Source organism: Dermacentor silvarum, chromosome 4, assembly GCF_013339745.2.
Source record: "Dermacentor silvarum isolate Dsil-2018 chromosome 4, BIME_Dsil_1.4, whole genome shotgun sequence".
In the NCBI taxonomy this organism is placed as follows: Eukaryota; Metazoa; Arthropoda; class Arachnida; order Ixodida; family Ixodidae; genus Dermacentor; species Dermacentor silvarum.
Window position 1 is genome coordinate 196809492 of NC_051157.2, and position 26381 is coordinate 196835872.

General features: G+C 48.4%; 1 protein-coding gene across 3 annotated transcripts in view; it reads right to left on the reverse strand.

Moving 5' to 3' along the window:
- Positions 1 to 320: 320 nt before the first annotated feature.
- LOC119450890 (uncharacterized) overlaps positions 321 to 26381 on the reverse strand; it is a 177087-nt gene continuing 151026 nt past the window's right edge. For 2 of the 3 annotated variants that reach the window (XM_037714365.2, XM_037714363.2), the window contains 3 exons: positions 21398 to 21542; positions 9216 to 9485; positions 321 to 2617 (listed from right to left, as the gene is read on the reverse strand). In XM_037714365.2, coding sequence (XP_037570293.1) covers positions 2469 to 2617; positions 9216 to 9485; positions 21398 to 21542 — 564 coding nt within the window. In that variant the 3' untranslated portion in view covers positions 321 to 2468. The remainder of the gene's footprint in view (positions 2618 to 9215; positions 9486 to 21397; positions 21543 to 26381) is intronic. The other variant, XM_037714364.2, reaches the window with a different exon arrangement.

Sequence of the window (26381 nt, forward strand, 5' to 3'; positions counted from 1 at the left end):
GTTACCGTTATGTCAGGAACGACGAATACAAGTGTTTTGAAACTATTAATCAAAATACTGCCGACCTTGAAGCTCCACGATCGAGGGCATAGATGAACGCTCAATTGTATAAATTTCAACTTCAGTCATATTACTGCATACTTTTTACTTGAATGACGTAAGTTATTGGTTACAGTAAACCGCAAAAGCTTAGTTTGAGTAGTTTAATGGAAATTGGCCAGCGAGTGCACGAACATTCTATTTACGTCACGGCTTTCTCTAATTCAACGCAACCATTAGTGTCTGTAACATAAAAATAACTGACGCAGTCAACATTTATTTTATTTCATTTATTTTGCCATTGAAGGCCCAAGTGGGGAATTCCATAAGGGAGGAGCAAATAGAAGAAATATTTGATAAGTTTATAAGCGTACGCCAATACAGGCAAAGAGATCAAAATATAATGAAAGAGGGTTGCGGAGCAGAATACAGAAAACAATAAACAACAGGATATATGAATCTGTGAATACTATATATGAAATCAAGCTAAACCACTTCGGCGATTTGACCACTTCTAGTAAGTAAAAAATAGTTCCTTGTGTTTTCGGGCTTTCCTCGGACTTACAATCTAATCTGGAAGTTCATTTTCGTCGTCAATGGCAGCAGGTAACAGTTACTGATTAAACGCTACTGTTTTGCCGAATACATAAGAGTTAAATAGCCATATAATTGCTATCGCAATAAAAGTAATCAATATTAAAATGAAGGTCCACTGGTGAACTCAGAAGGCTATTTGAGAATAATACCGGTGTCACACGGCGCACTTTCAATCGCGATCAAGCCTGATCCGGATCGAATTTCTCGGTCGTGATTAGAGCCTTTGCCCATGCTGTGCGAGGGAGCCAATCACAGTCGAAAATTTCGATCAGGATCGGGTTTGATCGCGATCAATAGTCGTCGTGTGACACTGGTATAACGCATATGTTCTGAAACTTTACATGCAAGACACGTTAAAGAAATAGGTCGATATTTCAAAGCATGTGAACAACTGCCCGATTTGTTAACAGGGAAGACCTTGCTTACCTTATAGTCTGACGGGATGAACATGGCGCAAATGATATAGTGCAAAGCTTCATTGCCTGTTAAGTGCAGTCACGAATACATTTTATTACACAGCATAGCAAGTGTTTCAATAATTATCTGAACAGGTTTCTCAAGAATAGCTACGTTGTGACTGTGTGTCGGCCACGCTCTAGCCATACTATACTTTTCACCTACTGAAACGTAATAGTTTTCCTCTGTCATGTATATTGGGCGCTTATTTCTGGGCGAATAAACGTAAACTCTAGTGAATAATATTGTCACTATTTGGAGAAGCAGAGCGCACTGCTCATGCAAGAAGATGACGATTGATGAAGCTCAAAGTTTCCGGCTGTTTCCTGCCATTGTCGCTTCGCTTGCTGTCACTGTGTCTGTTTTATAAAACCTGTACTGCGTACCTGCGGACTGATTTCAAACGCCCCATTATAAAACTTATGTTTGAAATCACTCTATCATTGTCAGTCATCCCTATTCTATTCGCTCGCATTCTTAAGAAAATTGCGCAAGCAAGTTTATACGCGCGCGGGGAGCTGCAAGATCAAAGAAGAAAAATAATACTTCTCGCCATATAACATACTTATTAATCTTAAAATACTTAAGATACCTTAAAATAATTTAAACTTTCAGAAAAAGGAGCATGACGTCCCGACAGAACTTTTGCTTAGGGCATGAGGTCATTTTTTGTATTGTTTGCTTTGTAAAAGTTTCCCCTCGACACCCAGATGACGACGCTGGCACCACTCCGCGTCTTCTAAACATATGGGCGTATGTGAAAGCTTCGCGGCTAGTTGACGTATACGCTAAAATGACCTTAAAATTAGAAACTAATCTGGGGGACATTAGGCAGATCACTGCAACAGATGCGGGTGCACACCGTACTTAGACAAGACCACCTTTGTAAGACTTGCGAAAACACCGACGGGGCGACGCAGGCGATGAACACTTCATTCCAAACCACTGCCACACTTTAGTACCGTGTATATCTTTGCCTACCTTGGGTCGCACGTTAAGCGTAATAAACTCAATCATTGTAACTTCAAACACGCACCACAGCGTTTGCGTAAGATACTTGTTTGCTTTTACGTCTCTATTCAGTTGCACTCCTTCACATGCCTCGAACGTGGGTTAAACAACAAAACCAAAGCGTGACGCTCAAACTGGGTTTCCTAGGATGCAATAATACTTTGCGTAGTGAATTATACTTCGTTTTGGTACTTCTCGTTAATCACTTATGTCATGATGGATTTCAGCACTTGCACCGTGGCTGAGAAAAATACAAAAAAATAGAAGAAAAAGAATAGACGTTACTTAATTCGATCTTTGGAATAATTCATAAGTCGGCGTATATCCGACGATGACTGCTGCCGTGAAGAATATGGTCTCTTGATTTATGCGGAGTGGGTGTTGCTGCGCAGCAAACCTCTTCGTGCACCTTCTTCCACCAGCGTTGCGCGGCTGACTTTTCCGGTTTCTGTCTTTGGCAGCGACTCCATGAAAAACACGCCACCGTAGAGGTGCTTGTGCACAGCTAGGTTATCTACCAGGAGAGAGAAAAAAAAACACATAAGTTTCAAGGAACGGATATACAATTTTTTCTAGAGTTGAGAGCATCGAGTACCATTCTCTGAGATCGTGTATGCTTAGGTGTCAGGAAACTAGTCTCAATTTGTTTTCTTTCTACCGATTTATTCTAGGCTGAAACATACAATAAAAATGAAAAAGAACGCTCGACAACAGAAAGAAGCACCCCGGCCAAATCAAACTTTAAAGTCAAGACGTTTCAGCTTCCATGCCTTGTTCAAAAAATATATATAGAAGTGCCTGTTTAAGTAGGTTTTAGCATATGACGCAAGCACCCCGCGTAAGACGGGGCGAGGGCTCCTTCGGTTCGATTGAGCACGTGTCTCGTTGACTGTATCTCGAGGGACTCCAGGTACAGACAGGCGTGACTTCATGTTTCGTTCCTGGCCGATTGTACTACAGTTCACCCTGTCTATATTGTACTCAGTCGATGCTGCGTGCTCTGCCAAAGCATTTGACGCCACTCTTTTCTTATACACGTTGTGCTGATGTTGGCGCAGCCGCTCTTTAATGTTGTCCGTCTCCCCGATGTAGATGCTATCGCAATCCGCACAGGGGATCTTGTAAGCAACGCCAGGAAAGGCTACTTTCGGCAGCTTGTCCTTTCCACTCAGGGGTGCGTGCCTCAGTTTGCGCACTGAAACGTGAGCCACCTCTCCGCCATATTTACGCAGCACGCGCGGTAAGGTCTCGTTTATCCCGGGCGCGTAAGGAATGACAGAGCGTTTCTTCTGACGGGCGTTGGTAGGCTGGAAGGACAAACGTTGTTTCACAGCATTCATGAACGCAGGGCACTAACTACTCGTCGAAATGTCCTTCCGGGTTGTTAGCACACCGGAATTCAGATCTTCGGGTTTCGTGCAAACGCGGCTCGCACGGCCCAGCAGGTTTGATATCGCCACGGCGGAATGACAATACTGAAATAATGAAGGAGTAGCGACGACAGCGTGGCGACAAAACCATAAGGGCAGTGTGTGACAACTAGTGTATGACGATGGTGACGGGACAAATTACTGTATTACAAGACTATATAACGACAATGGTTTGATTGATATGGTGTGACGACGACTGTGAGATGAAGCTGGCGTGATAACAATGGCATAATGAGAACTAAATGACGGAGCAGGAATGATGACGAGCATTCGACGACAATGACGTGAGATGGCGCGAGTACGGCTGTATCACAACCATCGTATCGCGACGATTATAATACGACGATTATATGACGGCGATGGCGTGAGATGGTTTGACGACAACTGTGTGACCAGAATCGGATAACGAAGGATGTATTACTACTATTGCGTGAGATACCGTGACGACTGTATCACGATGACGACCTGACAAAAATCGTATGAGAAAGCTGACAACCAATGCGTGACGATAACTGCATAACGGCAATGCAATGACAACAATGGCATGGTAGCAAAGACATATTTACGATGAAATGACGACAGGATATTTGTCGGCGGAAGGATGAAGAAGGAATGACGTCTGGAGAACGAAAGCTGGCAAATCGGTCGGTGTCGTGGCCCGTGATGATGATAATTATTATTTATTGGCACCACTTTGAAACGAGGCAGTGACAAACAGCCACCTACCCTTCTTGATCGAATTAGGTATGTTGCACATGCTTATGATTCTAGCGTTGTGCCTACATTGTCTTAAGTTTTCTTACACTTCCTTGAAACGTCTATATCTACTCGGAGGGCAATGATACGCGGAGGGCAACGCCATCTGATAGTGTTCTATAAAATCCACCTTCACCGCACGTCACTGAGCACTATAATGTGATTAGTGGAAGCATCTTTTGGCACCACTCTTGCTTCTCTCACTTCTGTGGTTCGCCTCTGTGGCTGCGGACGGCACCAACGGTGCGAAACTGAGCAACGCGCTGTGGAAAGCTAGCGCTCTAAAATGGCGATGATAAATTGACGACGATAAATCTTAATCTTATGGTCGCGCGACATCACGTCTGTCTACTAATGCAAATGGTCGCGCTCGTGTTTTTGCGCATACATACTACAATACGTGACACGCGCGCTAATCGTCCGAATGAGCTTCTCAGCTTTCGAATGAGAGATTTGTGTGAGATTCTGATCTAGTGGTTAAAGCATCGGGCTTTTGTGCTGAGAGACCGACGTTCGATTCCGCCAATGGACCCTTAACTCTTATTATCTGAGCATGAGCCATTCGGAAAAGGAGCACCAGAATGTCGGGCAGCAAAGTTCGGGAGGAGGCGATAACACATCGCTCTAAAGAAATGGAAACTGTGATGAGAGCTTGTTTAATGAAGGGGGCGAGTGGCACGCATTATCGTGTATACTGACTCTAACCAGAATTTCAGCTTTTAAAGGTCGTGCAAATTTTCGGCAACTTTTCCCGTAACGTAAATAGCTAGCAAATTGTCTTTTAACTTTGAACTTTATTTGAGTATCGAATGATGTACCTCTGTGCTGAAGCCACATACAGAAAGGCGCCTATGGGCTTGACGACAAGTCAGCCGACAACAAGCTGTAGTCAAATACAAGAACAATACGGTGATACTACTGTAAAATAACACAAAACGCACCATACTTCTCGGCATGGTCAGTAACGCAAATCGAACGAACAAGCAGAAATATCACCTATGCGCACCGAAATAAAAAAATAGGGACAGCTTCACACTAAGTGGTGCGAAGAATGGGAAAACGGCGAAGCTGTTGTCCCTTCCCTAGCTTAAACACTGCTTTCCTTTGCCTAACTTGGTTTGGCTTGACTGGTTCTTAGCTTTAACTTTGCTTAACATGGTTTGGCTTGGCTGGTTCTTAGCTTTGTCTTAGCTTTCCTTTGCTTAACTTGGTTTGGCTTGAGTGGTTCTTAGCTTTAACTTTGCTTAAGATGGTTTGGCTTGGCTGGTTCTTAGCTTTGTCTTAGCTTTCCTTTGCCTAACTTGGTTTGGCTTGAGTGGTTCTTAGCTTTAACTTTGCTTAAGATGGTTTGGCTTGGCTTTGTCTTAGCTTTCCTTTGCTTAACTTGGTTTGGCTTGGCTGGTGCTTAGACAAATTTAGCTGACCCCGAATATCGGGACGATACTCGGGGTCGGCGCACAGTCTTCTAAGGGCCACTTTATAGTCCGACGTAGCGTCGGCACGGCGCTCGGCACGGGGACGCCACGCCAGCGAAAGCGCAGCACTCTATAGTCAGGCGTGAGGCGTGACCGCCGTGTCCGGCGTTCGTCGGCGTGGCCCGGCTGCAGCCGGCGTCGAGATGCGACATGCTGCATTTCGCGCGGCCTCGTCTCCCAGAATGGACCGCATCCGCGTCTCGTCGAGCAAGGTGGGCTGATGAATACCGGTGGCGGCACGTGCAGCGAGTTCGCAGTTTCGTATGATCCTGAAACCCCTTGTGTCGTATAAAATGCGCATGCGTCTACGGCGCGGCGCACACGTTGGACTATAGAAGAGTCGGTTTTCGCGCCTTCCATAATCACGGCTATCTACCAGCCCATTTTTCTCGACGAGATGCGGATGGGCTCGATTCTGGGTGACGAGGCCGGCGCGAAATGCAGCATGTCGCATCTCGACGCCGGCTGCAGCCGGGGCACGATATATGATGATAAGTGGTTCTTGAGGGAAAGGGAAAGGTTGACGCTATCTTCTGCAGCCCTTGAGGGAGCACGGCTCAGCGCCAACGGGGAGGGGTAAGTGGGAGCGAAAGAAGGGATAGAGTGGAGTCGCCATGGCTGGGCGAAGCAAAACCGGCAGGCATAGGCGGCACGTATCAGGCCGAGATGGAAGGCCTTGGTGTGCTGCAGAGTCTGCAGGGGTGTTGTGCCAGGCCGGTCAGGCCCGGGGTGGGGTGGGAGGCCGTGAGGCCTTCCCGCTTGTAGAAATGTCCTTAGAGGCGTGTGGAGAGCCCCGACGAGTCAAGGAACTCCACGACGCCTCGAAGTGCAGAAAGGTGGTGTCGGCCGGGGAAGAGGAGATCTTCCTCCTTGCCAGAGGGGAGGCCCAGGCGGCGGAACTCCTGCAGGAGTGGGCCCCGCTGCTGGAGGTACGCCGGGCAGGCCAGCAGGAGATGTTCGATCGTCTCCGGCTCCCCGCAGGAGCTGCAGGCCGGGGACGTCGCTCGTCCCAGTCGGTAGCTGCGTGCTGCCGTCCAGCTGCAGCCGATGCGGAGCCGGAGAAGGAGCGAGGTCTCCCTGCGAGCCAGGCCTCGCTGGGGGAGTGGTCGTGGGGGGCATCCCAGTGCCACCCGTTTGTCTGGGTGGTGGGTCGCCAGGTGTCGCCGCAGCCTCAGTCCAGTGAAGTCGCCCTCCGTCACGGCCCGACTGAGGGGCACAGTGGTGTGGTGGGCGTCCTTCGCCAGGGTGTCGGCTGCCTCGTTGCCCGGGATCCCTACGTGGGCGGGGATCCAGTGCAGGGACACCGGGTGGCCTGCGTCCTGCAGCGCTGTCAGCCGGGTAGACAGCAGTGCGACTCCAAGGCTGGCGCTTTCTGGCCTCTGCAGGCCGAGGAGGGCTGCCTTGGAGTCGCCGACGATGATGATAAGTGGTTCTTGAGGGAAAGGGAAAGGTTGGCGCTATCTTCTGCAGCCCTTGAGGGAGCACGGCTTAGCGCCACGAACGCCGGATACGGCGGCCGCGCCTCGCGCTGTGGCGAGGGTAGTCTGGGAGAGAGTGGTAACCTCGCCGAGCGATGACGTTACATGCGTTGCTAGGCAACGCGCGGTGACCTCATCGCCAGGCGCAGTTTCTCGTCTATGCTACGCGTCGCAACGAAGAGCTTAAACAGCTCCGCTGTCGAAATCTACCGTTGTTAACACTGTCCAGATTCTGAGGTAGAAGGTAGCACAGCATTTGGCCACCTTAGTTCTTTCTTCTCCGAGACACCTTCCACGTCAGGCACAAACAAGTATCGCATGCTTTTGTTGTGAAAGAAAGACCAGAAGTAAACTTAAAAGAGTTATAGTTATGTATGTCAGCTCGATGCCGCTTAATTACACAGCTTCATAAAAGCCAGGAAGCCGGAACGAGATTCAATGCTTCAAAGAGTGGTTTCGTGTGGCTGTCATGTGGAACGTTTACAACGAAAAGAACGTTTCTTTGCTGCATTATGTGAAGCTCTTTTATATTTTAAAGCGAAGTAATGTCCCAGAATAAGTGACATTAGTTAATCTGTTACAGAAACAGCACGTTAAGAATAACAAGTTTTACACCCTTGGGCAGGTGCAACCGCAGTTTACAAAGCACACCATAAATGCGAGTTGATTTTCATATCATTCCTTCAGTGTGTGCCTTCTATGTCATATGGTCTTCGAGCGAAACACGGATGCAATTAATCACAGGAACTCTTTCAATGGCGGAGTTCGTAATCATCAACAATTAGTGGCGAGTATAGGCGTTTGTTCGTTGGACTGAACAAGACAACTTTCTTTTAAATGCATTTGTTACAAAAGAGTTGCAAGTTCTTACGTGATCTGAGGTGAAGGCGCGAGAACGACGACAGACGACGAGAGAACACAGACACAGATCATGCTTAACCGACACGCCCAACTGTCCGTCCTAAAGTTCTTACAAGTCCATAGTTCATCAAGCATACGATTCGCATAACCGAAGAAGACATCATCATTTTTACCGGTAAACTGCATTTAATTATCATGGAATTATCGTCCGCAAACATAAACTTTTGAGAGCCGCCAATGTTTACGACGTCGTTAACATAAAATGAAACTATGAAGAGCTCAGGTAAATTGCTCAATTGATAATGGCTTAGTTCAATGCATTCTCCCATTTTCCCCCAAGGTTACAAGAAGGTGGAGTTAAGTAGGCTTGTTTCTTTTTTTGGTGTATGCCTTTCTCGTCGTCGATTGAACCTAATGACGAAGTAAAGCGCGGATGTGGCCTTCGACGCACTGCAGCATGCATAAAACCATGAAGAAAAGTATGTGGGGTTTATATCATGTGGCCCGAAAATTGTGTCATTACAACGTACTTGTAAAGCCTCAAAGATTCCATATAAATCATGTCGTCTGGCCAGGTGCCATTATTCTTTCGCATGGCACGCGCCTAAAACATTTAGGAAGGCCTTACACATTTTCTAAAGCTTTCAAAAGCTTATTGACATGGGCAAGCACTCAAGATGGCTATCCTTAAAGGTGCAAGAAGCTTATAAATTTAGCCACCTTTATGATATTCGCAAACTGCGCAATGTGAAGCGCGAACGCAGAATAGATAAACATGCAAGTCTATTTTTCATACAGCCAATACCTATAGACACAGTTTGTAGCCCACCTGTTCGTAGCAGCTGTATAAGTTGTAACAGCAAACAAAAAACGAGCTTTAGCAGAAAGAAAGTTAAGGTATCTTACAAAGGGGCCAGTAATTCAAACAGAGTAAGTATGTAGATTTTAACATCTCGTCTGTCCCGAATAGACCGGTTTCTGTTATTATTGAAGATAAAATGTCAATAGCTTTAACACGCTTGCCTGGTCAATATCCGTAAATGCTTGTTTTCCAACAGTATTCCAGATAAGCGTGAAAGACAAACATTCATATCGTGCCCGAGTGTACAAACCCGAAACGGTGGTCTTTATCTTCTTCGCAAGTTCTTCGTCATATTGCTTCGAACTTTGTTTGTTGAGCACGACGAAAGCAGCTGGAGCTTCTCCGTACTCATCATGAGTCAGTCCTACGACGACCACTTCTGAGATGTCCTCCCGGTGTTCTTCGAGGACCAGTTCTTCGATCTCAGCAGGTACCACCTGATTGTCCAAGCATTTGATCATCTCCTTCAGCCGCTGGACTATGTACACCCTTCCATCGTTGTCGTAATATCCAGCGTCCCCTGGATGTCATTGTACACGAGTGTCATTATCATCATCAGTATCATCCTATATTTACATCCACTGCAGGTCGAACGCCTCTATTAGCGATGTCCAATTACCCCTGTATTGCGCTAAATGATTCCAAGTTGTGCTTGGTAATTCGCTAATTTAATGACACCACTTATTTTCTGCGGTCCTCGACTGCCCTTCTCTTCCACTGGCAGCCGTTCTACAAATCTCATTGTAAGCCGATTACCTGCCCTAATTATTACATGGCATTCCCAGATTCAATTATCCATCATAGTATGAATTAAAGTATGCGCCCGCCCCGTTTGCTATGAATGCACAGCACCGTCTAGATGAGTGTAAGGAGTACATAGATTACACATAACGACTGCGCATAAAAAACTATAAAACATTATTAAGTTAACCTCAAGCGGTAAAGTACACTTCCCTGGCATCAAGAATATCTTGAGCATACACGCAGATAGGGTAAGGCTAAGAAACTGAAAAAGACCAGGAAAGAGTGGTGGCGATATTTTGTAGTTCTCGGATCAACTGCGTGAGAGTTTGTAGGGTATATATATTTGTGTTTACAGAGGATATGAGCAGGACACACGTACGAAAAGTGCCGTTTGCTAACGTCTCGGCTGGTGGGCCAACCTTCGTCAGAGAGAGAGAGAGAAACACTTTATTTTCATGTTGGGTGGGGTGGTGAAAAAGCCCTCAGTCCAGAGCCTCGCTTGCGGCATTCTTCAGTGCAGCACCGATAAACGCCGCAAGGTACCGTTGGTCGTCGGTGCTGGTGGCTTCTGTCAGCCACCCGGCATGGGGTTTAAGGGAAATATTTGTAGGGGCAGGCAGGGGAGGTGGGGGCGGTCCACAGGACCAGAGGATATGGGATGTGTTCGGGTGTTCGCCACAGTGTCGGCAGGGTGGGGGATCCTCAGGTAATAGCCCGCGGAGGAGGTGCATTCGAGCTGGCGTAGGGAGTGTTTCACTCTGGGCCTGACGGATGAGTACACCCTGATCACGGGTGAGCTCTTTGCTAAGCTTAGGAAACTTTCGCCTTGCATCTTGATAAGGCCGCAGAAGCAGAGGAGCCCACCTTGTCGTCTGGGCTGGTTGCGGAATGTCGGGCGCCTGGTTCAGAGTCTCGCAGGCGAGCTGATTAGCTCTTTCATTTCCCGGCATCCCGTCGTGACCAGGTATCCAGATGATTTCTAAAGGCTCCTGTAGGTGCTCTTGCATAAGTGCGGAAATGTGCGCCGGGACATCGTTGTGCAACAATTTTCTGCAAGCCGCCATGGAGTCGGTAAATATGATTCGTGGGTAGGCTGAGTTGCTAGGGGGCATATGTTTGATCGCTATTGCGATGGCCGTCAGCTCCGCTAAGGTCGTATCTGTCTCTGGAAGTACCGCCGTCTGTATAGTTTGGAGGTTATTATTCACGACTGCTATAGCGGAACCATATTCCCCAACGCTAGCATCAGCGTAGAAGTAGATGCCCTCAGTGTATCTTGCCGTATACTTCTTGAAGTAGGCAACTCTCTGGCGTCTCCTCTCCTTGTCTCGTTCGGGATTCATGTGGCGAGGCAGTGGAGCTATGGTAAGGAGTTCCAGTTGTTTTGGTGGTATTGGGCGCGTGTCCACAGTACGCGAAGCTCGTGGATGGTGACCGATGCTATGGAGGATGTGCCTGCCTTGACTTGTGTGCTGCAAACGGAGTTCTTGGCGACGGCGATGAATACTGATTAGTTCCGCCACCGTGTTATGGGCACCCATGTCAAGGAGGAGCTTAGTGCTGGCACTAAACGGTATGCCGATGGCCAGCTTTGTCGCCTTTCGGATGAGAGCATCAAGCCGATTGATATCTTGTTGGCGGAGATTGGTATAGGGCAGATGGTACCGCAGGCGCGACATAATTAGTGCGTTTCGTAGTTGCAGCATATCAGCCTCCTTCACTCCATTGGTTCGGTTGGAGACCCTACGCATCATGTGCAGCACCTGCTCTCCCTGCCTGAGCAAGTGCTGCACCGTCGCAGCCGGACCTCCATCTTTCTGGATATGGAGACCGAGTATTTTAATGCAGTTCGGTTGAGAAATCGACACGCCGTCGTTTACAATTTGTATTGTGGGCGGCTGCCATCTTTTTTGGTGAACCAGTAGCAACTGAGATTTTTCCGGCGCACATCTAAGGCCAATGGTCTGAGCAGCCTCATGTACCCTGTTCATTGCTTGTTGGAGAGTTTCTTGGATGTGTCCTGGCGAGCCCCTCTTGATCCAGATGGTAATGTCATCTGCGTAGATCGCATATTTGATGTCGGGGATGTCTTTCAGTGCTCTATGGATCACGCACATGGCAAGATTAAAGAGTGTGGGCGAGATCACTGAACCCTGCGGGATACCTCTCTGCGGATGGGGATACTGTTGTGAGGTGGTGTCGCCTACTCGTAGCGTGTATGTGCGACTCCGTAGGAAGTCCCTTATATAATTATAAAGCTTTGTCCCGCAGCCAGTAGCTTCGAGCTCTTGCAGTATAGCATCGTGGTCAACATAATCAAAAGCTTTCTTGAGATCGATAGCAAGAATGGCTTTAAGTTGAGCGCTGCTTGTTTCCTTCGTGATTTCTTCGTGGAGCTGCAGCAGGACATCTTGAGTAGATAAGTGATGCCTGTATCCAATCAAATTATAGGGTAGGTGTTGGCGTTTCTCAAGGTGACTAAGAAGTCTGTTAAGCACGATACGCTCCATCAGCTTACCGACGCATGATGTTAGCGATATTGGACGCAGATTCGCTATGGCTTGGGGCTTGCCAGGCTTTGGAATGAAAATGATGCTGGCTGTCTTCCATTCTTCTGGCAAGCAGCCCGTGTCCCATATATTGTTCATTTGCTGAAGTAAGTACGCATGATCGGCTTCTGTAAGGTTGCGAAGCTGTGTTGTCGTAATTAGATCTGGTCCTGGTGCTTTATTCGGCTTTGCTTCTGCTAGGGCACGCTGTAATTCCGCCATTGTGATGGGGCCAATGAGGCTCTCATTTTCTGGCTCTGCGCTTGCGTAGTCTGCATATTGTGGTTGAGCTCGATCCGCAACGTGTGTTGCTCTAAGCTCGTCGAATAGTTCGTCGGTCTGCTCAAATGTTTCTAGCAGCTTGCGGAGCTTATGGGACGTTTCCGTCTTTGTCTGGGTTGGGTCAATGAGTGATCGGATGAGGTTCCATGTGGAGCTCATATTCAGTGTGCCGTTGAGCTTGTTGCACGTTTCGTGCCACTGCTCACGAGTGAGGTGTTCAGTGTAGTCGACGATCTCCTCGTTGACCTTATTAATGCGTGAGCGTAGTTTCCGATTGAGCTTATTTCTTTTCCATCTCTTAATGAGGGCATGCCGTGCTTCCCAGAGATGAAGGAGATGTTTATCCGTGCTGGGTTGTTCCCATTTCTCTATGATCTCCTTCGTGTGAGTCTGGATTCGTTGCCGGAGCATCTCTACCCAATCTTTCAGGTTCATGTCTTGGAAGTCTTCATGTTGCTTGCGGAACTCATCCCAGTCCGTGAGGCGATGTTTGCGCTGGCGCTTTGGGAATCCTTTGACTTGCAGAAATATCTGTATGAGGGTGTGGTCACTCGTTAACGTATCGTGCGTGTTAACCCATTGCGCTGACAGTCGTCCTTTAATGAAGGCGAGATCGGGCATGGTATCTCTTTCTACGGAGTTTCCGTGCCGCGTTGGGGAGTCGGTCTCGTTAAGAAGAGTTAGCTGGGCCTGTTGCATGTGGTGTAGTAGCGCGGATCCTTTGGGGGAGTTTTTTGTGTATCCCCATGACGTGTGTGGTGCGTTGAAATCGCCTGCTATTAGATGATCGAAATATTTCGTTGGCCGCAGATTCGCAACCTCCTTGAAGAAGTCTACTTTCTGTTTGGGCGGGCTATAGATATTCGTGATAAATAGCTGGGGGTGTGCCTTCTTCGTCAGAGGGAATGAGCGAAATGGTTCACTCTGACGAATGCTGCCCCACAAGCCGAAACGTTAGTAAACCGGACTTTTCCTACGTGACTTTCTCTTCAGTTTCGTATCCTACTGGACCTAGCTACTTTAATACTGAAATATAAAGTTGAAAAATAGGAGCTACTGGCAACTGTGTAGCTGGTTAAAGAAATCAACGTTGAAAAAAATATAAATATATAAGCCAGACGTCTGTGCCGTTGATCGGGCTCTACCGAGAATGCTTCTTCATAAAGAAGGTCCTTGGTCGACAAGTCGAAAATAAATTATGCTTATCAAAGTAGATTTCTCTCACACACGCGTCCTCGCCGGACCTGTAATAAAAGTTATTTCACTCACTCACTCACGCGCGCACACACACACACACACACACACACACACACACACATATATATATATATATATATTAAAATGGGGGTGTTGGTCTTCAAGCAGGCCTGGACGTGGCGTTGCAGAAGGCTATACGAAAGGCAGGTCTGGTTACTGGCGAGCATGAGCTAGAGCGTCAACAACAACCACCACTCATCGTCGTCTTCTTTTCCCAGACATCGAAGCGCAGTCATTCGCCTTCAGTACAATATATATATATATATATATATATATATATATATATATACAGGGTGTTTCCGCTAACTTTAGCCAGTTTTAAAATATGGCGATGTACTCTAACACGACGCAACCCAATGCAAGTTGCTTACTTTTGTATGTTGTGTGTCACGCTACTTTAGTATTTTTCTTAATTAGATCATTAGTCAAGATAAATTAACCAACTTCTGAAACAACTAAGCTAGGAAAAAATGTCGAAGTTTCACCCGAAAGGCGAAGCATCAATAACCATAGAAAATTAGTAGAGAGCTATACGGAGTAAGGATAGTAGTCTTATTCGCTGTATAAACTTTTTTAGGAGGCATTGCTTGGATATGCAGCAGCACCAGCAACGCGAAGAACTGTTGTCGACGCCGTCGGCGCTTTGCCCGCGTTCGCTGCGAACGCGCGCGGCGTTGGTGATTGTTGCCGGTGCCTCTGGAGGCGGCTTGGAGGTTTTCGACGAGATGAGAACGAGACACTCGTCGAGCAGCGCCCGAAATCTTCACCACCTGCTCGCCTCTGAGCGTTTTAGGGGCGAAGCTCCTTAGGATGTGGGTCTGTCCCTCCCCTGTAGTATGTAGTAGTAGTAGTAGTAGTAGTCGTCGTAGTAGGTAGCCACGTCTACTTTTATGAAAAAAAGTTGTCGCGTTTCACCTTAAAGGTGAAGCATCAATTGCGATAGCAAATTTGTAGAGGGCTATACGGAGTAATGATAGTAGCTTTATCAGCTGTATAAACTTGGACATGCAGCAGCACCGGCAACACGCAGAACTATTGTCGACGCCGTCGGCGTTTTGCCCGCGTTCGCACAAAATGCGTGCGGCGTTGGTGACTGTTGCCGGAGCCTCTGATATAAATAGGCACTTGGTGCCGCAGATCAACGTCGCCTCCCTTCCCCCCCCTCACCCCCCCCCCAACGGCCTTTCGCGCGTCGGAAGAAGGCGAGTTCGTTCTACATATATGGTGATTGTAGAGGAGGAAAGAGACGCCTACTTCGGCCGCCCTTAAGGGAGCACAGCGCAGAACGCGCGTTTGTTCTCCGCCGTGCGTTCACTCCCCGTGAAAGGGCGCGTCCCACGCGCCCTTTCACTCGCACATACAGCGTTCGGCGCGCGGCGACGATTTCATCTCCATTGACGTCATACAGAACCTCACGGCGACGACGACGGCGACGCCGACGGCAGAAATCTGCTTTGGAGTGTCCATATAATTGCTATCGCAATAAAAAAAATCCGAAAGTTGTGTCCGTAGCGCGGAATCGAACCAGGGACCCCTCGCTTCCGAACGCGCGGCATTAACCACTACGCCACGAAGCGCACATGAACATATGCACCACGATGACAATAAATACCCAACATTAACGAAAGACTGGCCGTTTCTAACGCGTTTGTGCTAGCGCGTTACGGCCCGTGTAAGAAGCTGGTGTAAGACGATGTGGCCTCTCCGCCTTACGCCCGTATTCATAAACGCTCCTCGACTTGACTTGCCACCGCCTTGGTCAGCGCGTTCGAAACGCGTTGAAGGCAGTGGCAAGTCAACGCGTTGAAGGCAGTGGCAAGTCAACGCGTTGAAGGCGGTGGCAAGTCAAGTTCAAGTCGAGGAGCGTTTATGAATACGGGGGTTATACTCTCTCAGCAGTCATGTGATGGCGTCGGCAAACGCGATGCACGTGCATGTGTAAACGGTTGCGTAAGACGCTGTGGCCTCTCCCCCTTACTTGAGAGTACTGCACGTTTCTAACGCGTTTGTGCTAGCGTCCCCTTAAGCGGGAGTTGGTGCAATTATAATGAAGGGCGCTGTTATAAAATAGGAATGACGTCACATATGGCGCGTGTCATTGATGGAAGTCAATCGTTCGATTTAGTGCGGCGAGACTGGGCGAATTACACGGAAGATTCACGGTTTACCGATGATTCGCTCCGGACCTTCGCCCACTGATCATCATTCACCCTGTGGATATGCGGTGCTTTTTATACAAATACGCATTTGGTGCCGCAGCTAAACATCGGCTCCACTCCCTCCCGTCTCCCCACGGCCTTTCTTGCGACGTAATACGTCGCGTTTGCTCTGTATATATGGTAATTGTAGAGGAGGAAAGAGAGGCTTTATTTTGCAGCCCTTCAGGAAGCACGGCGCAGAACGCGCGTTTGCTCTCCGCCGTGCGTTCGCTCCCCGTGAAAGCGCGTGAGGGACGCGCGCTTTCACTCGCACATACAGCATACGGCACGCGGCGACGATTTCGTCGCCGTTTGACGTCATACGAAACCTCACGACGACGGCGACGGCAGAAATCCGGTTTGAGTGTCCATATAATTGCTATCGCAATAAAATTAGAAAGTTGCAGAGCGGTTTTCAAAATGTCCGAATAAAGTTTATTTGAGGGCAGCGACGCAAGCGTTGGCTGCTCGATTTTAAGCTAGAAACCGTTATCGCTTGCAATGCGTAAAGCGACTAACGGACGTTGTGGTGGTGGTGGTAGTTCCAGACTTCGATAAAGAGACCATGGTTCATCGGCTGTTAAAGCGCGAGCAATTTCGTGATGCCTTTTTCCAACGAGCAAAAAGCAGACATCATCTTTGCCCTAGGAGATGCAGTCGGACAGCGGTGTAAGAAATGTACTTCAGGTGGTGACACTCGCCGCCGGCCGTGGCGGAGAGCGCGCGCAGACCGCGTTCGCTGTAGGCACGCCCCATCGGCCCCTGACCGCAGCGCCTACCATGCAGCTGCGTGGCGGGCGCTGTGGCTCAGGGGCAGATTGGGCCATATTGGGCCGAGCCGTAACCTAGGCAACGTAGGCCATTGCATGCTGGAGTTTCAACGAACGCTCGACCCACCGGCGCGTCCTCCGGTTTGCAGCGCTCTCAACCGTGCTTCGAGCGAAAGAACCGTGCGCGCGGACCGTGGAGAAGTAGCGGCCGCGGCTCTCGGCATGGGGCTGAAGCGCTGGAGTTTTGAAAGTACTGTGACGCAGCCTGGTGGCGTGCAACGAAATTGGCTGGGCAGGTTAATATGAACGGCGTCCTTTGAGCTACAGAGGTCTCGGACACTTTGTGCGTTGTATTGAATTCTGTGATTAGTTTTCAGACTCGAAAAGTGCTTGAAACGTACGCACAACCGTTTGCGCTACCGCCTGCATCCTGGGACATGGAAAGCGAGCGCTCTCTGTTTGACAAACCGCGTCGAAAGCAGGGGGACTTGACGATTACGCTGAGCAGCGCGCGGTCCCAAAGCGCGGTAGCCGCTGTTGTTGTTGCTTGGTAAATTGTCACGAACGTTAGGGTCGTAATGCTGATGTGTGGTTATATCGGTTCCCCGAAAAGCCGTATGAAGCGGAGCGATGGGAGCGCTGGATACGTTCTCTTCGACGCGTGAAGTGTGTACGCAACAGAAACGCTGTCTGCTAACGTATAGTACATGTAGGGTAAGCAATGTGGCTCGTTCACCTGCCGAACACTCCGAACCAATTAATGCGGTTAACCAGGCAAGGTTAACAAAGGGCTCCTTCAAGGCCAGCCAATGCCAACCCGATGTAGTTTCGGAGCGAGCAGCCAAAACGGGGCAGATTGCCAAACCATGACTGTGCGACTTTGCGAACTGCCGCCACACGCATACACAATTTGCAGAATTTTGTCGAGAAAACTGTTGAAAATTACGCGTAACTGCCGCGTATGCTCCAATAGTGCTTGCGCTATTGAATGTGCTGCAGAAACGGCATAGACCCACTGCGGCCTGCATGAATTCGGGCCGCCGACGGCCGCGGCTAGCAGTCATCGGTGGACCTTTCATGATTTCGTTTCGTCGTTTATTGCAGATCATTTTGGGTTTCTTAACAGCAATGTCTTCGTCTATCCATTGTCGCTAATGGCGCGAACATTCCTCGTAGAAATGTCCTGTAATGAAATGTATGACTTACTAGTAGCAGCGCGCCGAAATAGTCACTGCGATCTCCTGCACGTCGTAAACGTACTGGGCCTTGAACAGCTTCCTGGCTTTTCGAAGAGTGCTTGGCCTGAAGAATACTTGCACGCCTGAAATTCGCCGAAATCCAAGCCACAGCAAAAGCGAAAGCGGCAGCTCTGTTGCGCTCCTGAACTTTCAGCAGCCTACGGCCTACTCGAACCAGCGAACTCACCGTAGGGGGCGGTGTTAATCGGCGCCTTTTAAAACCCCTATATATAAAAAGTAGCGACACTCTCCTCCTCCGCCTTCCCTCCTCCTGGTTTCTCCTCTCTTTCGCGCTCCTTTTTCGACCGTTGCGCCGCCTACAACGCTTGAAACACGTGCACTTGTTTATCTTTCGCCGCTGATCAGATTCGACGAATGCCGACTGTGTTCGTCGCTATCGTCGTGCTCCTCGCCAGTCGGTAGACGCTTCTCGGGCGAAAATGGCGATGGAGCGTGATCGTAAACAAACGCAGCCAGCGCCCGGGGGCTCCACGGTCCACGTGATGCAATTAGGCCAATACCGACGCGGCGTCCGCCTCGGACAGGGTGTGCGAGGAGGCGGCGGCATTCTTGAAAGCGTGACGCTACTTTTTATATATAGGGGTTTTAGCGCCTTTGCAGCGCCGTCTGGGCAGCGAGTCTTTCTCATCGGCTTCACAGTGCGTCAGCATCTTTGACGGTGGCACACAGAAAGGAAGTTCCGTCGTCACTGATAACCGAAAGGCTGACCGCGCGCACGGTTCTTTCGCTCGAAGCACGGTTGAGAGCGCTGCAATACGGTAGCGCATGAGCGCAGTCATGTGGTTTTATTTCATATTTCGCGGCCTTTCATTAAACGCCAGAAAAAAAATCACCACGCAGCATGTACGTTACCACAAAAAATTGAATCGGCCGTTTTGGAATGCCGTCTACAACGTAACGAAACGCACTTGACCCTAATACGAATAATAAACATTTTGAATATCTTACTTACTTAGCTAAATAAGCGCGTTATAAAAAAATACCATAAGGAGCGCCGCGTGACGGCAAACCACATGTCGTTAATTTCATTCAATTGCGTTAACCACTTTTTTAAAATGCTTGGGTTGCCTGAAACACCCTGTATATCCAGTTAAATAAATGACCACGACACTATCACCTCATGTCATTTATGTCGTTATAACACTCACGTCACGACGTGCCTATCATATCATTTATGTCATGCATGCCATTTCATTCATGTTGGGGATATCATGTTAGAAAATGGAACTGACATCAATGATAATCATGTCATGTCATAAATGAGATGACCAGAATCGATTGAATGACATGACGTGCTTTTCTTTTTCTCGATGTGAGTTTCTCTACGTGCATGTGGTACATCAATGATGTGTCATGCCATACATGTCGTAAAACGATTGGCAATAATATCATGGTCTGTATGTTTGAATTTGTGCCTGACTTTTGCTTTAAATGCCCTGTACAAGAGCGCATGTTTACAAAATGTCATTTTTTTAACATGATTGTCTCTTTGTAATGCCCACCTGCTATGCTCTCAGCTGAGAGTGGCAGTATTGAAAATAAAATAAAAAATAAAAAAGCCATGACATGATTCCGTTGAATGCCATAACACGTATGCATGCATGCACGGCATGAACTTACCACGAGAAGAACTTATGCCGAAGCAGTGGACCAACTTGTGAACTATATAACTTGGGCCGATGATTATGATAATTTAAATTATGATATGCTCGTGCTCGCGATGGTCCCTGGATCGTCATTCCAGCGTCGTGATCTGACTCTCTCGTGCCATCTAACCTCGAGCCAGATGGCACGCTTAAGTAGATCCCGGCATCTAGGCAGCAGAACACGGGGGGGGGGGGGGGGGTAGTTCTGTCCGTTTAAAGAGCGATAGAAAAGTGAGTTTCCCACGAGCGTTGATTTCCGTGCGCCCGACAGCAACGCGCCGCCTCCTCGTTCTTCCCAAAGCTCGTAACGGACTTTCACCGTCCTTCTCTTCGTTACCAGGCCGCTGAATGAGACATCGAGGCGTGGTATTTACTGGTACACATAATGTCGAGTATGACAAGGCTGCAGCGAATTCTTACAATGGCAGCGTCAACACGGCTCGGTCAAGGCGAGCAGCTGTAACACGCCACTTGTCCTGATGGCTATAACAGGGCACTGATTTTAGGCTGTCAAATCGCCTGTTTCTGTCTCCCATGTAATACCACCTGCTGCCGTTAGTGAGAATTTAGTTTCTGCGTTTTTTACCAATCTCGTACGTCCACATCAATTCGACCGTTTGTAAATATCATGCAGTCATCGTTACGGTCGTTGTCGTCTTGCTGCAGCCGTCACAAGCACGCACCAGCGTTAATACTAGTTCAATATACTCGCGTCACACAGAAAAAAAAAATGTCGCAGTTCCGCCCGAAAGGCGAAGCATCAATCGCCATAGCAAATTAGTAGACAGCTATTCGGAGTAGGGATAATAGTTTTATCGGCGGCATAAACTTGGACACATTCACTTACTAACAGAATTAACAAGCGTGGTCTCAGCGGGCACAAGCACACATGAATAGATCACACTCGATGACCGCAGACAACCACTGTCAAAATGCAGGGCATACAAAGGTCAGAGCCGTGTGGAGATTGCTTGCAAGATACGGCGCGCGCGACAACACCGGCAGCCCGTACCGGCGCAAACATATAAAGAACCAAGCTCAAAGCGCTAAGTACAAGAACGCATTTGTGGGCAGCGTAGAAGCGCCCCCCCCCTCTCCCTGCCTCGCTGCCTTCCCCCTTTGCTCCTTTCGAGTGGGAGATTGCGTCGCCAGTTCCCCTTGCGCCCCGTTGCAAGATACGCATTTGGTGCCGCCGCAGATACGCATTTGGTGCCCCTCCCTTCCTCCCTCCCTCCCTCCCCTAACACCACGGCGTTTCGCACCACGGAAGTCGCGTTTGCTTTCCGCCATGCGCTCGCTCTCCGTGATAGCGCGCGTCCCACGCGCGCTTTCAATGGCACATACGGCGCGCGGAAACGCTTTTATCGCCCTTGGACTTTGTACGGAACCTCACGGCGACGGCGACGACAGAAATCCGCTTTAAGTGTCCATATAATTGCTATCGCAATAAAATACCGGATCTAGACATGCATTGGTCAGTCAACCAGGCAACGCATTGCGGAACCCGAAACAGTGCTGCATAACCAGCTGCATGCTGAATGATTCGCCTAACGTCGATTCCCAGAGCGCAATGTGATGCGCACAATGTCTTTTTCATTCAAAAAAGCGGAGTCTCATGGTTCAACTTGTTGTTCTCAAACAAATCTGGGCTTTCTGCATTCTTGCCCACGTACAAGAATGTGCAGAAAACTGTTGGTGCATGTTTAAGAATGATATTTCCAGCGTACCTGACTTGCACCAGCCATCTTCGTCGAAGAGCTCAGCTGTCTCTTTTGGCCTCTTGTAGTATCCCCTGGTCATAGACGGAATGCGAAAGCGCACTTCACCCGTCTGGTTGGGCCCCAACTTCTTTTCTGTCGAAATGTCAACAATCTGTTCCATAAAAAATAAAACGCCACATATATTTATCCTGAACTCATTATCGGTAACTTTATCTGCTATAATCGACGTGAGTCCTAAAACTAACACGCGTACATTTTTTGTGTGTTTCCGGTGAGCGCTTATCACCGGCCAATTGTTCTTACATACGCTCGTACTTATCGTTCTACACAAATCACGCCTTCCTGTGCTAGATCTCACTCGAACCTTCTCGCGTATTCTATAGAGAAATAGCGTTTTTTAAAATCTTATTGCATGCGCGACACGTATGGTGCTTTCAATTCTGAAACACACGCGATAAACGGTGATTACGCTGTAATAAATGGTGAGGCATATATAATAATTCCAATAAAACTCAGCTAAGATGACAAGCCAAGTCAAAACGATCAGCCAAAACGCTCCTTGTTTCAGAAGGATTTGCCGCAAGGCATTACGAATAAACTAAAGTTACCGAAAAGCTTCCAATTCTGCACTGTGCAAGAAATGCACGATGACGCGTCATGTATGAGGCGCGCACTATAGTCAGCCTCCTCTCTCGCGCTTTCTACTGGACACGCTGCGTCATCTGGCGGCACCGCCGTGAACTGCGACCACGCAGAGTTTAAAAAAATTAATTATGGAGTTTTATGTGCCAAAACCACGATGTGATTATGAGGCACGCCGTAGTGGGGGACTCCAGAAATTTGGACCACTTGGGGTTCTTCAACGTGCACCTAAACCTAAGTACACGGGTGTTTTCGCATTTCGCCCCCATAGAAATGCGGCTGCCGTGGCCGGGATTCGATCCCGCGACCTCGTGCTCAGCAGCTCAACACCATAGCCACTAAGAAACCACGGCGGGTCATTGGAAACTCAATCTTGCAATGTTTGACAGGCAAACCCACTCGAGTGAGGATAGCTTAGGAGGGCTCGTTGAACATTCATCAGGCATTGACTGGGATATTATTTGCCTCTGTGAGGTTAGAAAAACTGGTGAGGCTTGTACAGTGCTAACGGTCCCATCGTCTGCTACAAAGGTGTTCCAGAGAAGAGAGAATACGGGGTAGGATCCCCAATTCATAAGGACATAAGCGGGCAACATTGTTGAATTATGAAGTACTAATGAGAGGGTAGTAGTCATTGTAATAAAACTCACAACCTCACAAATATTCTAACCTCACAAAGGCCAATAATATCCCAGGCAATGCCAGATAAGTCTTCAATGAGCCCTCCTAAGCTAGCCTCATTCGAGTGGGTTTGCGTGTCAAACGTTGCCAGGTTCAGTTAATTGTAGTACAAGCCTACGCACCAACCTCCAGTCATGATGACGAAGAAATAGAACAGTTTTATGAAGATGTTAGGTGAGCAATGATAAAGATGCCAGCGCAGTCTATTGTAGTCACTGGTGATTTCAATGCAACTGTGGGGGAAAAGCAGGCTGCTGAACAAGCAATCGGCCACTACGACATCGATTCTAGGAATGGTAGAGGGGAAATGTTAGTAGAATTCGCGGGTACAAATACACTGCGAATTTTTTCGCGAATCGCAGTAACAGGAAGTGGACCTTTAAAAGCCCATTGGAGAAACAAAAAAATAAAATAGGTTTCATACTCTACCCGCCGTGGTTGCTTAGTGGCTATGGTGTTGGAATGCAAAGCACGAGGTTTCGGGATGAATTCCCGGCCACGGCGGCCGTATTGCGATGGGGGCGAAGGGCAGAAAACACTCGTATACTTAGATTTAGTTGCACGTAAAGAACCCCTGGTTGTCCAAATTTATTCGGAGTCCCCCACTACGGCGTGCCTCACAATGAGATAATGGTTTGGCAAGTAAAACACCATAGTTTTTTTTTCTTCCTACTATCTGTCAATCGGAGCATAGTGCAGGATGTAGAAATGTTAGGTAGCGTAAACGCCAGTATCCATACGTTAGTGAGGTCTAGGATCCCTCTTAATATGAAGAGAGAAACAGCAAAATTTGTCAAGAAAAAGTTGGCCAACCTAAATGCAGTAATGGTAAAGGCAGACGAATTGAGGTTGGTGCTCGCTAACAAATACACAGTTTTAGAACAAGAACCTATAACACTGATGTTACGAATGAAACCACAACTAGGTTGACTTCAGAAGCAGCAATTGAAGTGGGAGGTAAGGCACCAAGGCAACGAGCAGCTTCGCTCTCCAAAGTAACGAAGGGCCTAATAAAGAAACAACAAAGCATGAAAGTGTAGAACTCAAGAGTCCAGATAGAATTCGCTGAGCTGTGAAAAGTGATCAACAAGAAGCAAGTAAGGGATATGCGAAAGTATAGCGTGGGAAAGGTTGAGGAAGCAGTAACACATAGCCACAGCATAAAATATGCGATAAGAAAGGGCAGGGCACCATGTATGGACTCAAAGATAAGCAGGGCAATGTCATCAGTGATTTCGATGACATAGCAAAAGCATCAGCACAATTCTATGCTCACCTGTACAGTGTCCACAATAGCCACGCAACCTTCATTGGGAGTAGTGACTAACAAGATACAGACGTTGCATCACATCCATGCAACAGGATACAGACGGTGCATCACAAGTATCTTCATCGCTATAACTAGCGATGACGTTAGAATGGCCTTACAACACATGTTCCGCGGAAAGGCGGCTGGATAAGATGGAATAACAGCTGATTTATTCAAAGATGGAGGAGATATTATGCTTGAAGAGCTTGCGGTCCTTTATACTGTAAGGTATCTAGCATTTGCAATAAATGTGCGACGCTGTTTCGTTTCGTTGCGCTTCCGAGAGCTCCATTTCCTTCGTTTCCCTGTCTGGACGGGTTGGTAGACGGTCATAAAACACTGTCACTCGGCTGTCATTCCGCCCACGGGAAGAGTCAATGGGCTTCCCCCAATATCGGGCGGCATTCCGGCCTTGCTTGCGTGCGCTCCGAGTGCACGTGCGCAAGACGGGGCCTGGCGAGCCCACATCCGGGCGTCGGAAGTTGCGTACGTGTTCCTCTATGCTGGTTGCGACTCCCTTTTGCCGCCGCCGTAAAATACGGTAATTGCAAATACTGAATACAGAAGGTAGTGTTTTAATTTGCACACATTTATTGAAACACACTCAGGTGTGCTTTTCGATCCAAAAAGTAGGCAGCGAAGGACATGCAGCGAGGCACTACGGGTACTTTGTTCTTTATAAATACAAAGTCCAAACAAGATCCGGTGCGGGAAGAGCTGCATTGTGTACAGGATCCAAATAACATGCCGAGGTTTTCTTGTAGACACTGTGCGGTGTTTTCAAGAGAACGAACTGAACTGCCCGGCCGGAGTCGACTGCGAGCTGCGGCTTGTGCTGCTTTCTGCACAGCGGTCTGCTGTATCCAACGTTGCCTGGTTCTAGCCGCGCGCGGAGCTATACGATTCGCTTCTTCAGCAGCGGTTCGTGTCTTGCCAGGAAGTGTCATAACGTGCACCGAAGTGTAAAGACAGGTATCGAGACTACGCGGCGCACATGTCACATCCTTTGAGACGTGGCACGATGTGATGCAACTGCTACATGTTGTGACACCTGGAGCAATACATCGCAACTCCAATGCAAAGTTTGCACGTGCCGACGGTGCGCGGCGCGCAGCTCATATCGCGTGACAAGGGACACGACACCATGCAACTGCTACATGTTTTCCATGTACACGTCCAATGCAAAGTGTCACGTATCGACGCTAGGCGACGCGCGTACCACCTCCAGTCTAAAGTCCCTATATAAGAATGGTACCGCCATCCTTTGATCAACGCCGCTTCTCTCTTCCCTGTATCTCCGATTGGACGATGATAGCGCGCGCTTTCACTTCTTTATATTTTTTTTCCGCGTCTAAGCCATGTTGAAAGTTACTCTGCGCAGCCGCAATGGGGCTTCTGCGTTGTACAGAGGGCGCTGCAAAAATGGTGCGAAAAAGCGCCCTCAATCCGAAACTGCGTAGTACCAAGCTCTGTCGTCTGCTTCGGAAAGCACGTTTACAATGTGGACCCGCATCTTTCGGTTGTGTTGTACCACGGCTTACAGCGAATATCGGGCGCCGAAGATTTTCACAGGCGGCACGCTGCGTAAAGGCAAGAAATTATGCAACTCCGAATACGTGTACGCCGCTCAAGAAATAAGCGCCGAAGTTTTAGAGCGGTGTCAATCGCAAGTGAAGCGAGTCACGAACGAAGTTTAACTTCAGTTAAGGTTTGCACGCGGCTAGATTTCAGGCGCACAAACGCGAGGAAGTGCTCGCTATAAATGAATTCACAGCAGCGATAAGCAGACATGATGTGTACGGAACTGCTCGAGCACAAGACGGTACGCGCCGCGACGGCAACGGTCTTTCAGCATGCCGCGATGTACGAACTGCTCGAGCGCACGATCATACGCGCCTCGACGGCAGCGGTCTTTCGACATGCCACGAAACGGCGGGCCTCCTGCAATCTTTGTTGACTGCATGCCGCTAGACTAGTAATTATGCCTGCGCTGTAGTACCGGCCATCTGTCCCTTTACCAACTGATAAATAACTGATTCAATGCATATGAGCTCGCAGTAACGTACGTGCAAATCGCGCTGCAGCGCGAGCTCGGGCGCTGCTCGCTTGATGTAGCTTTTAATGACAGCGCTCGATGTGCTGTAATCAATACTGCCTTGATGCGCTGCGTCGACGTATTGGGTTGAGGTCAAGCTGGATGAGCACATTTAACTCTCTAGCCTGTGCTGCTCGTAGTAGGGTAATGAATTGTCACCGAATCAGCCCGAACATTTGTGGTCATTTGCACACGTACACCTGGTCACTTCACCACTTCACCCAGCGCGACGAACTGCAGTTATCCAGCGCGCCCGACGCTCC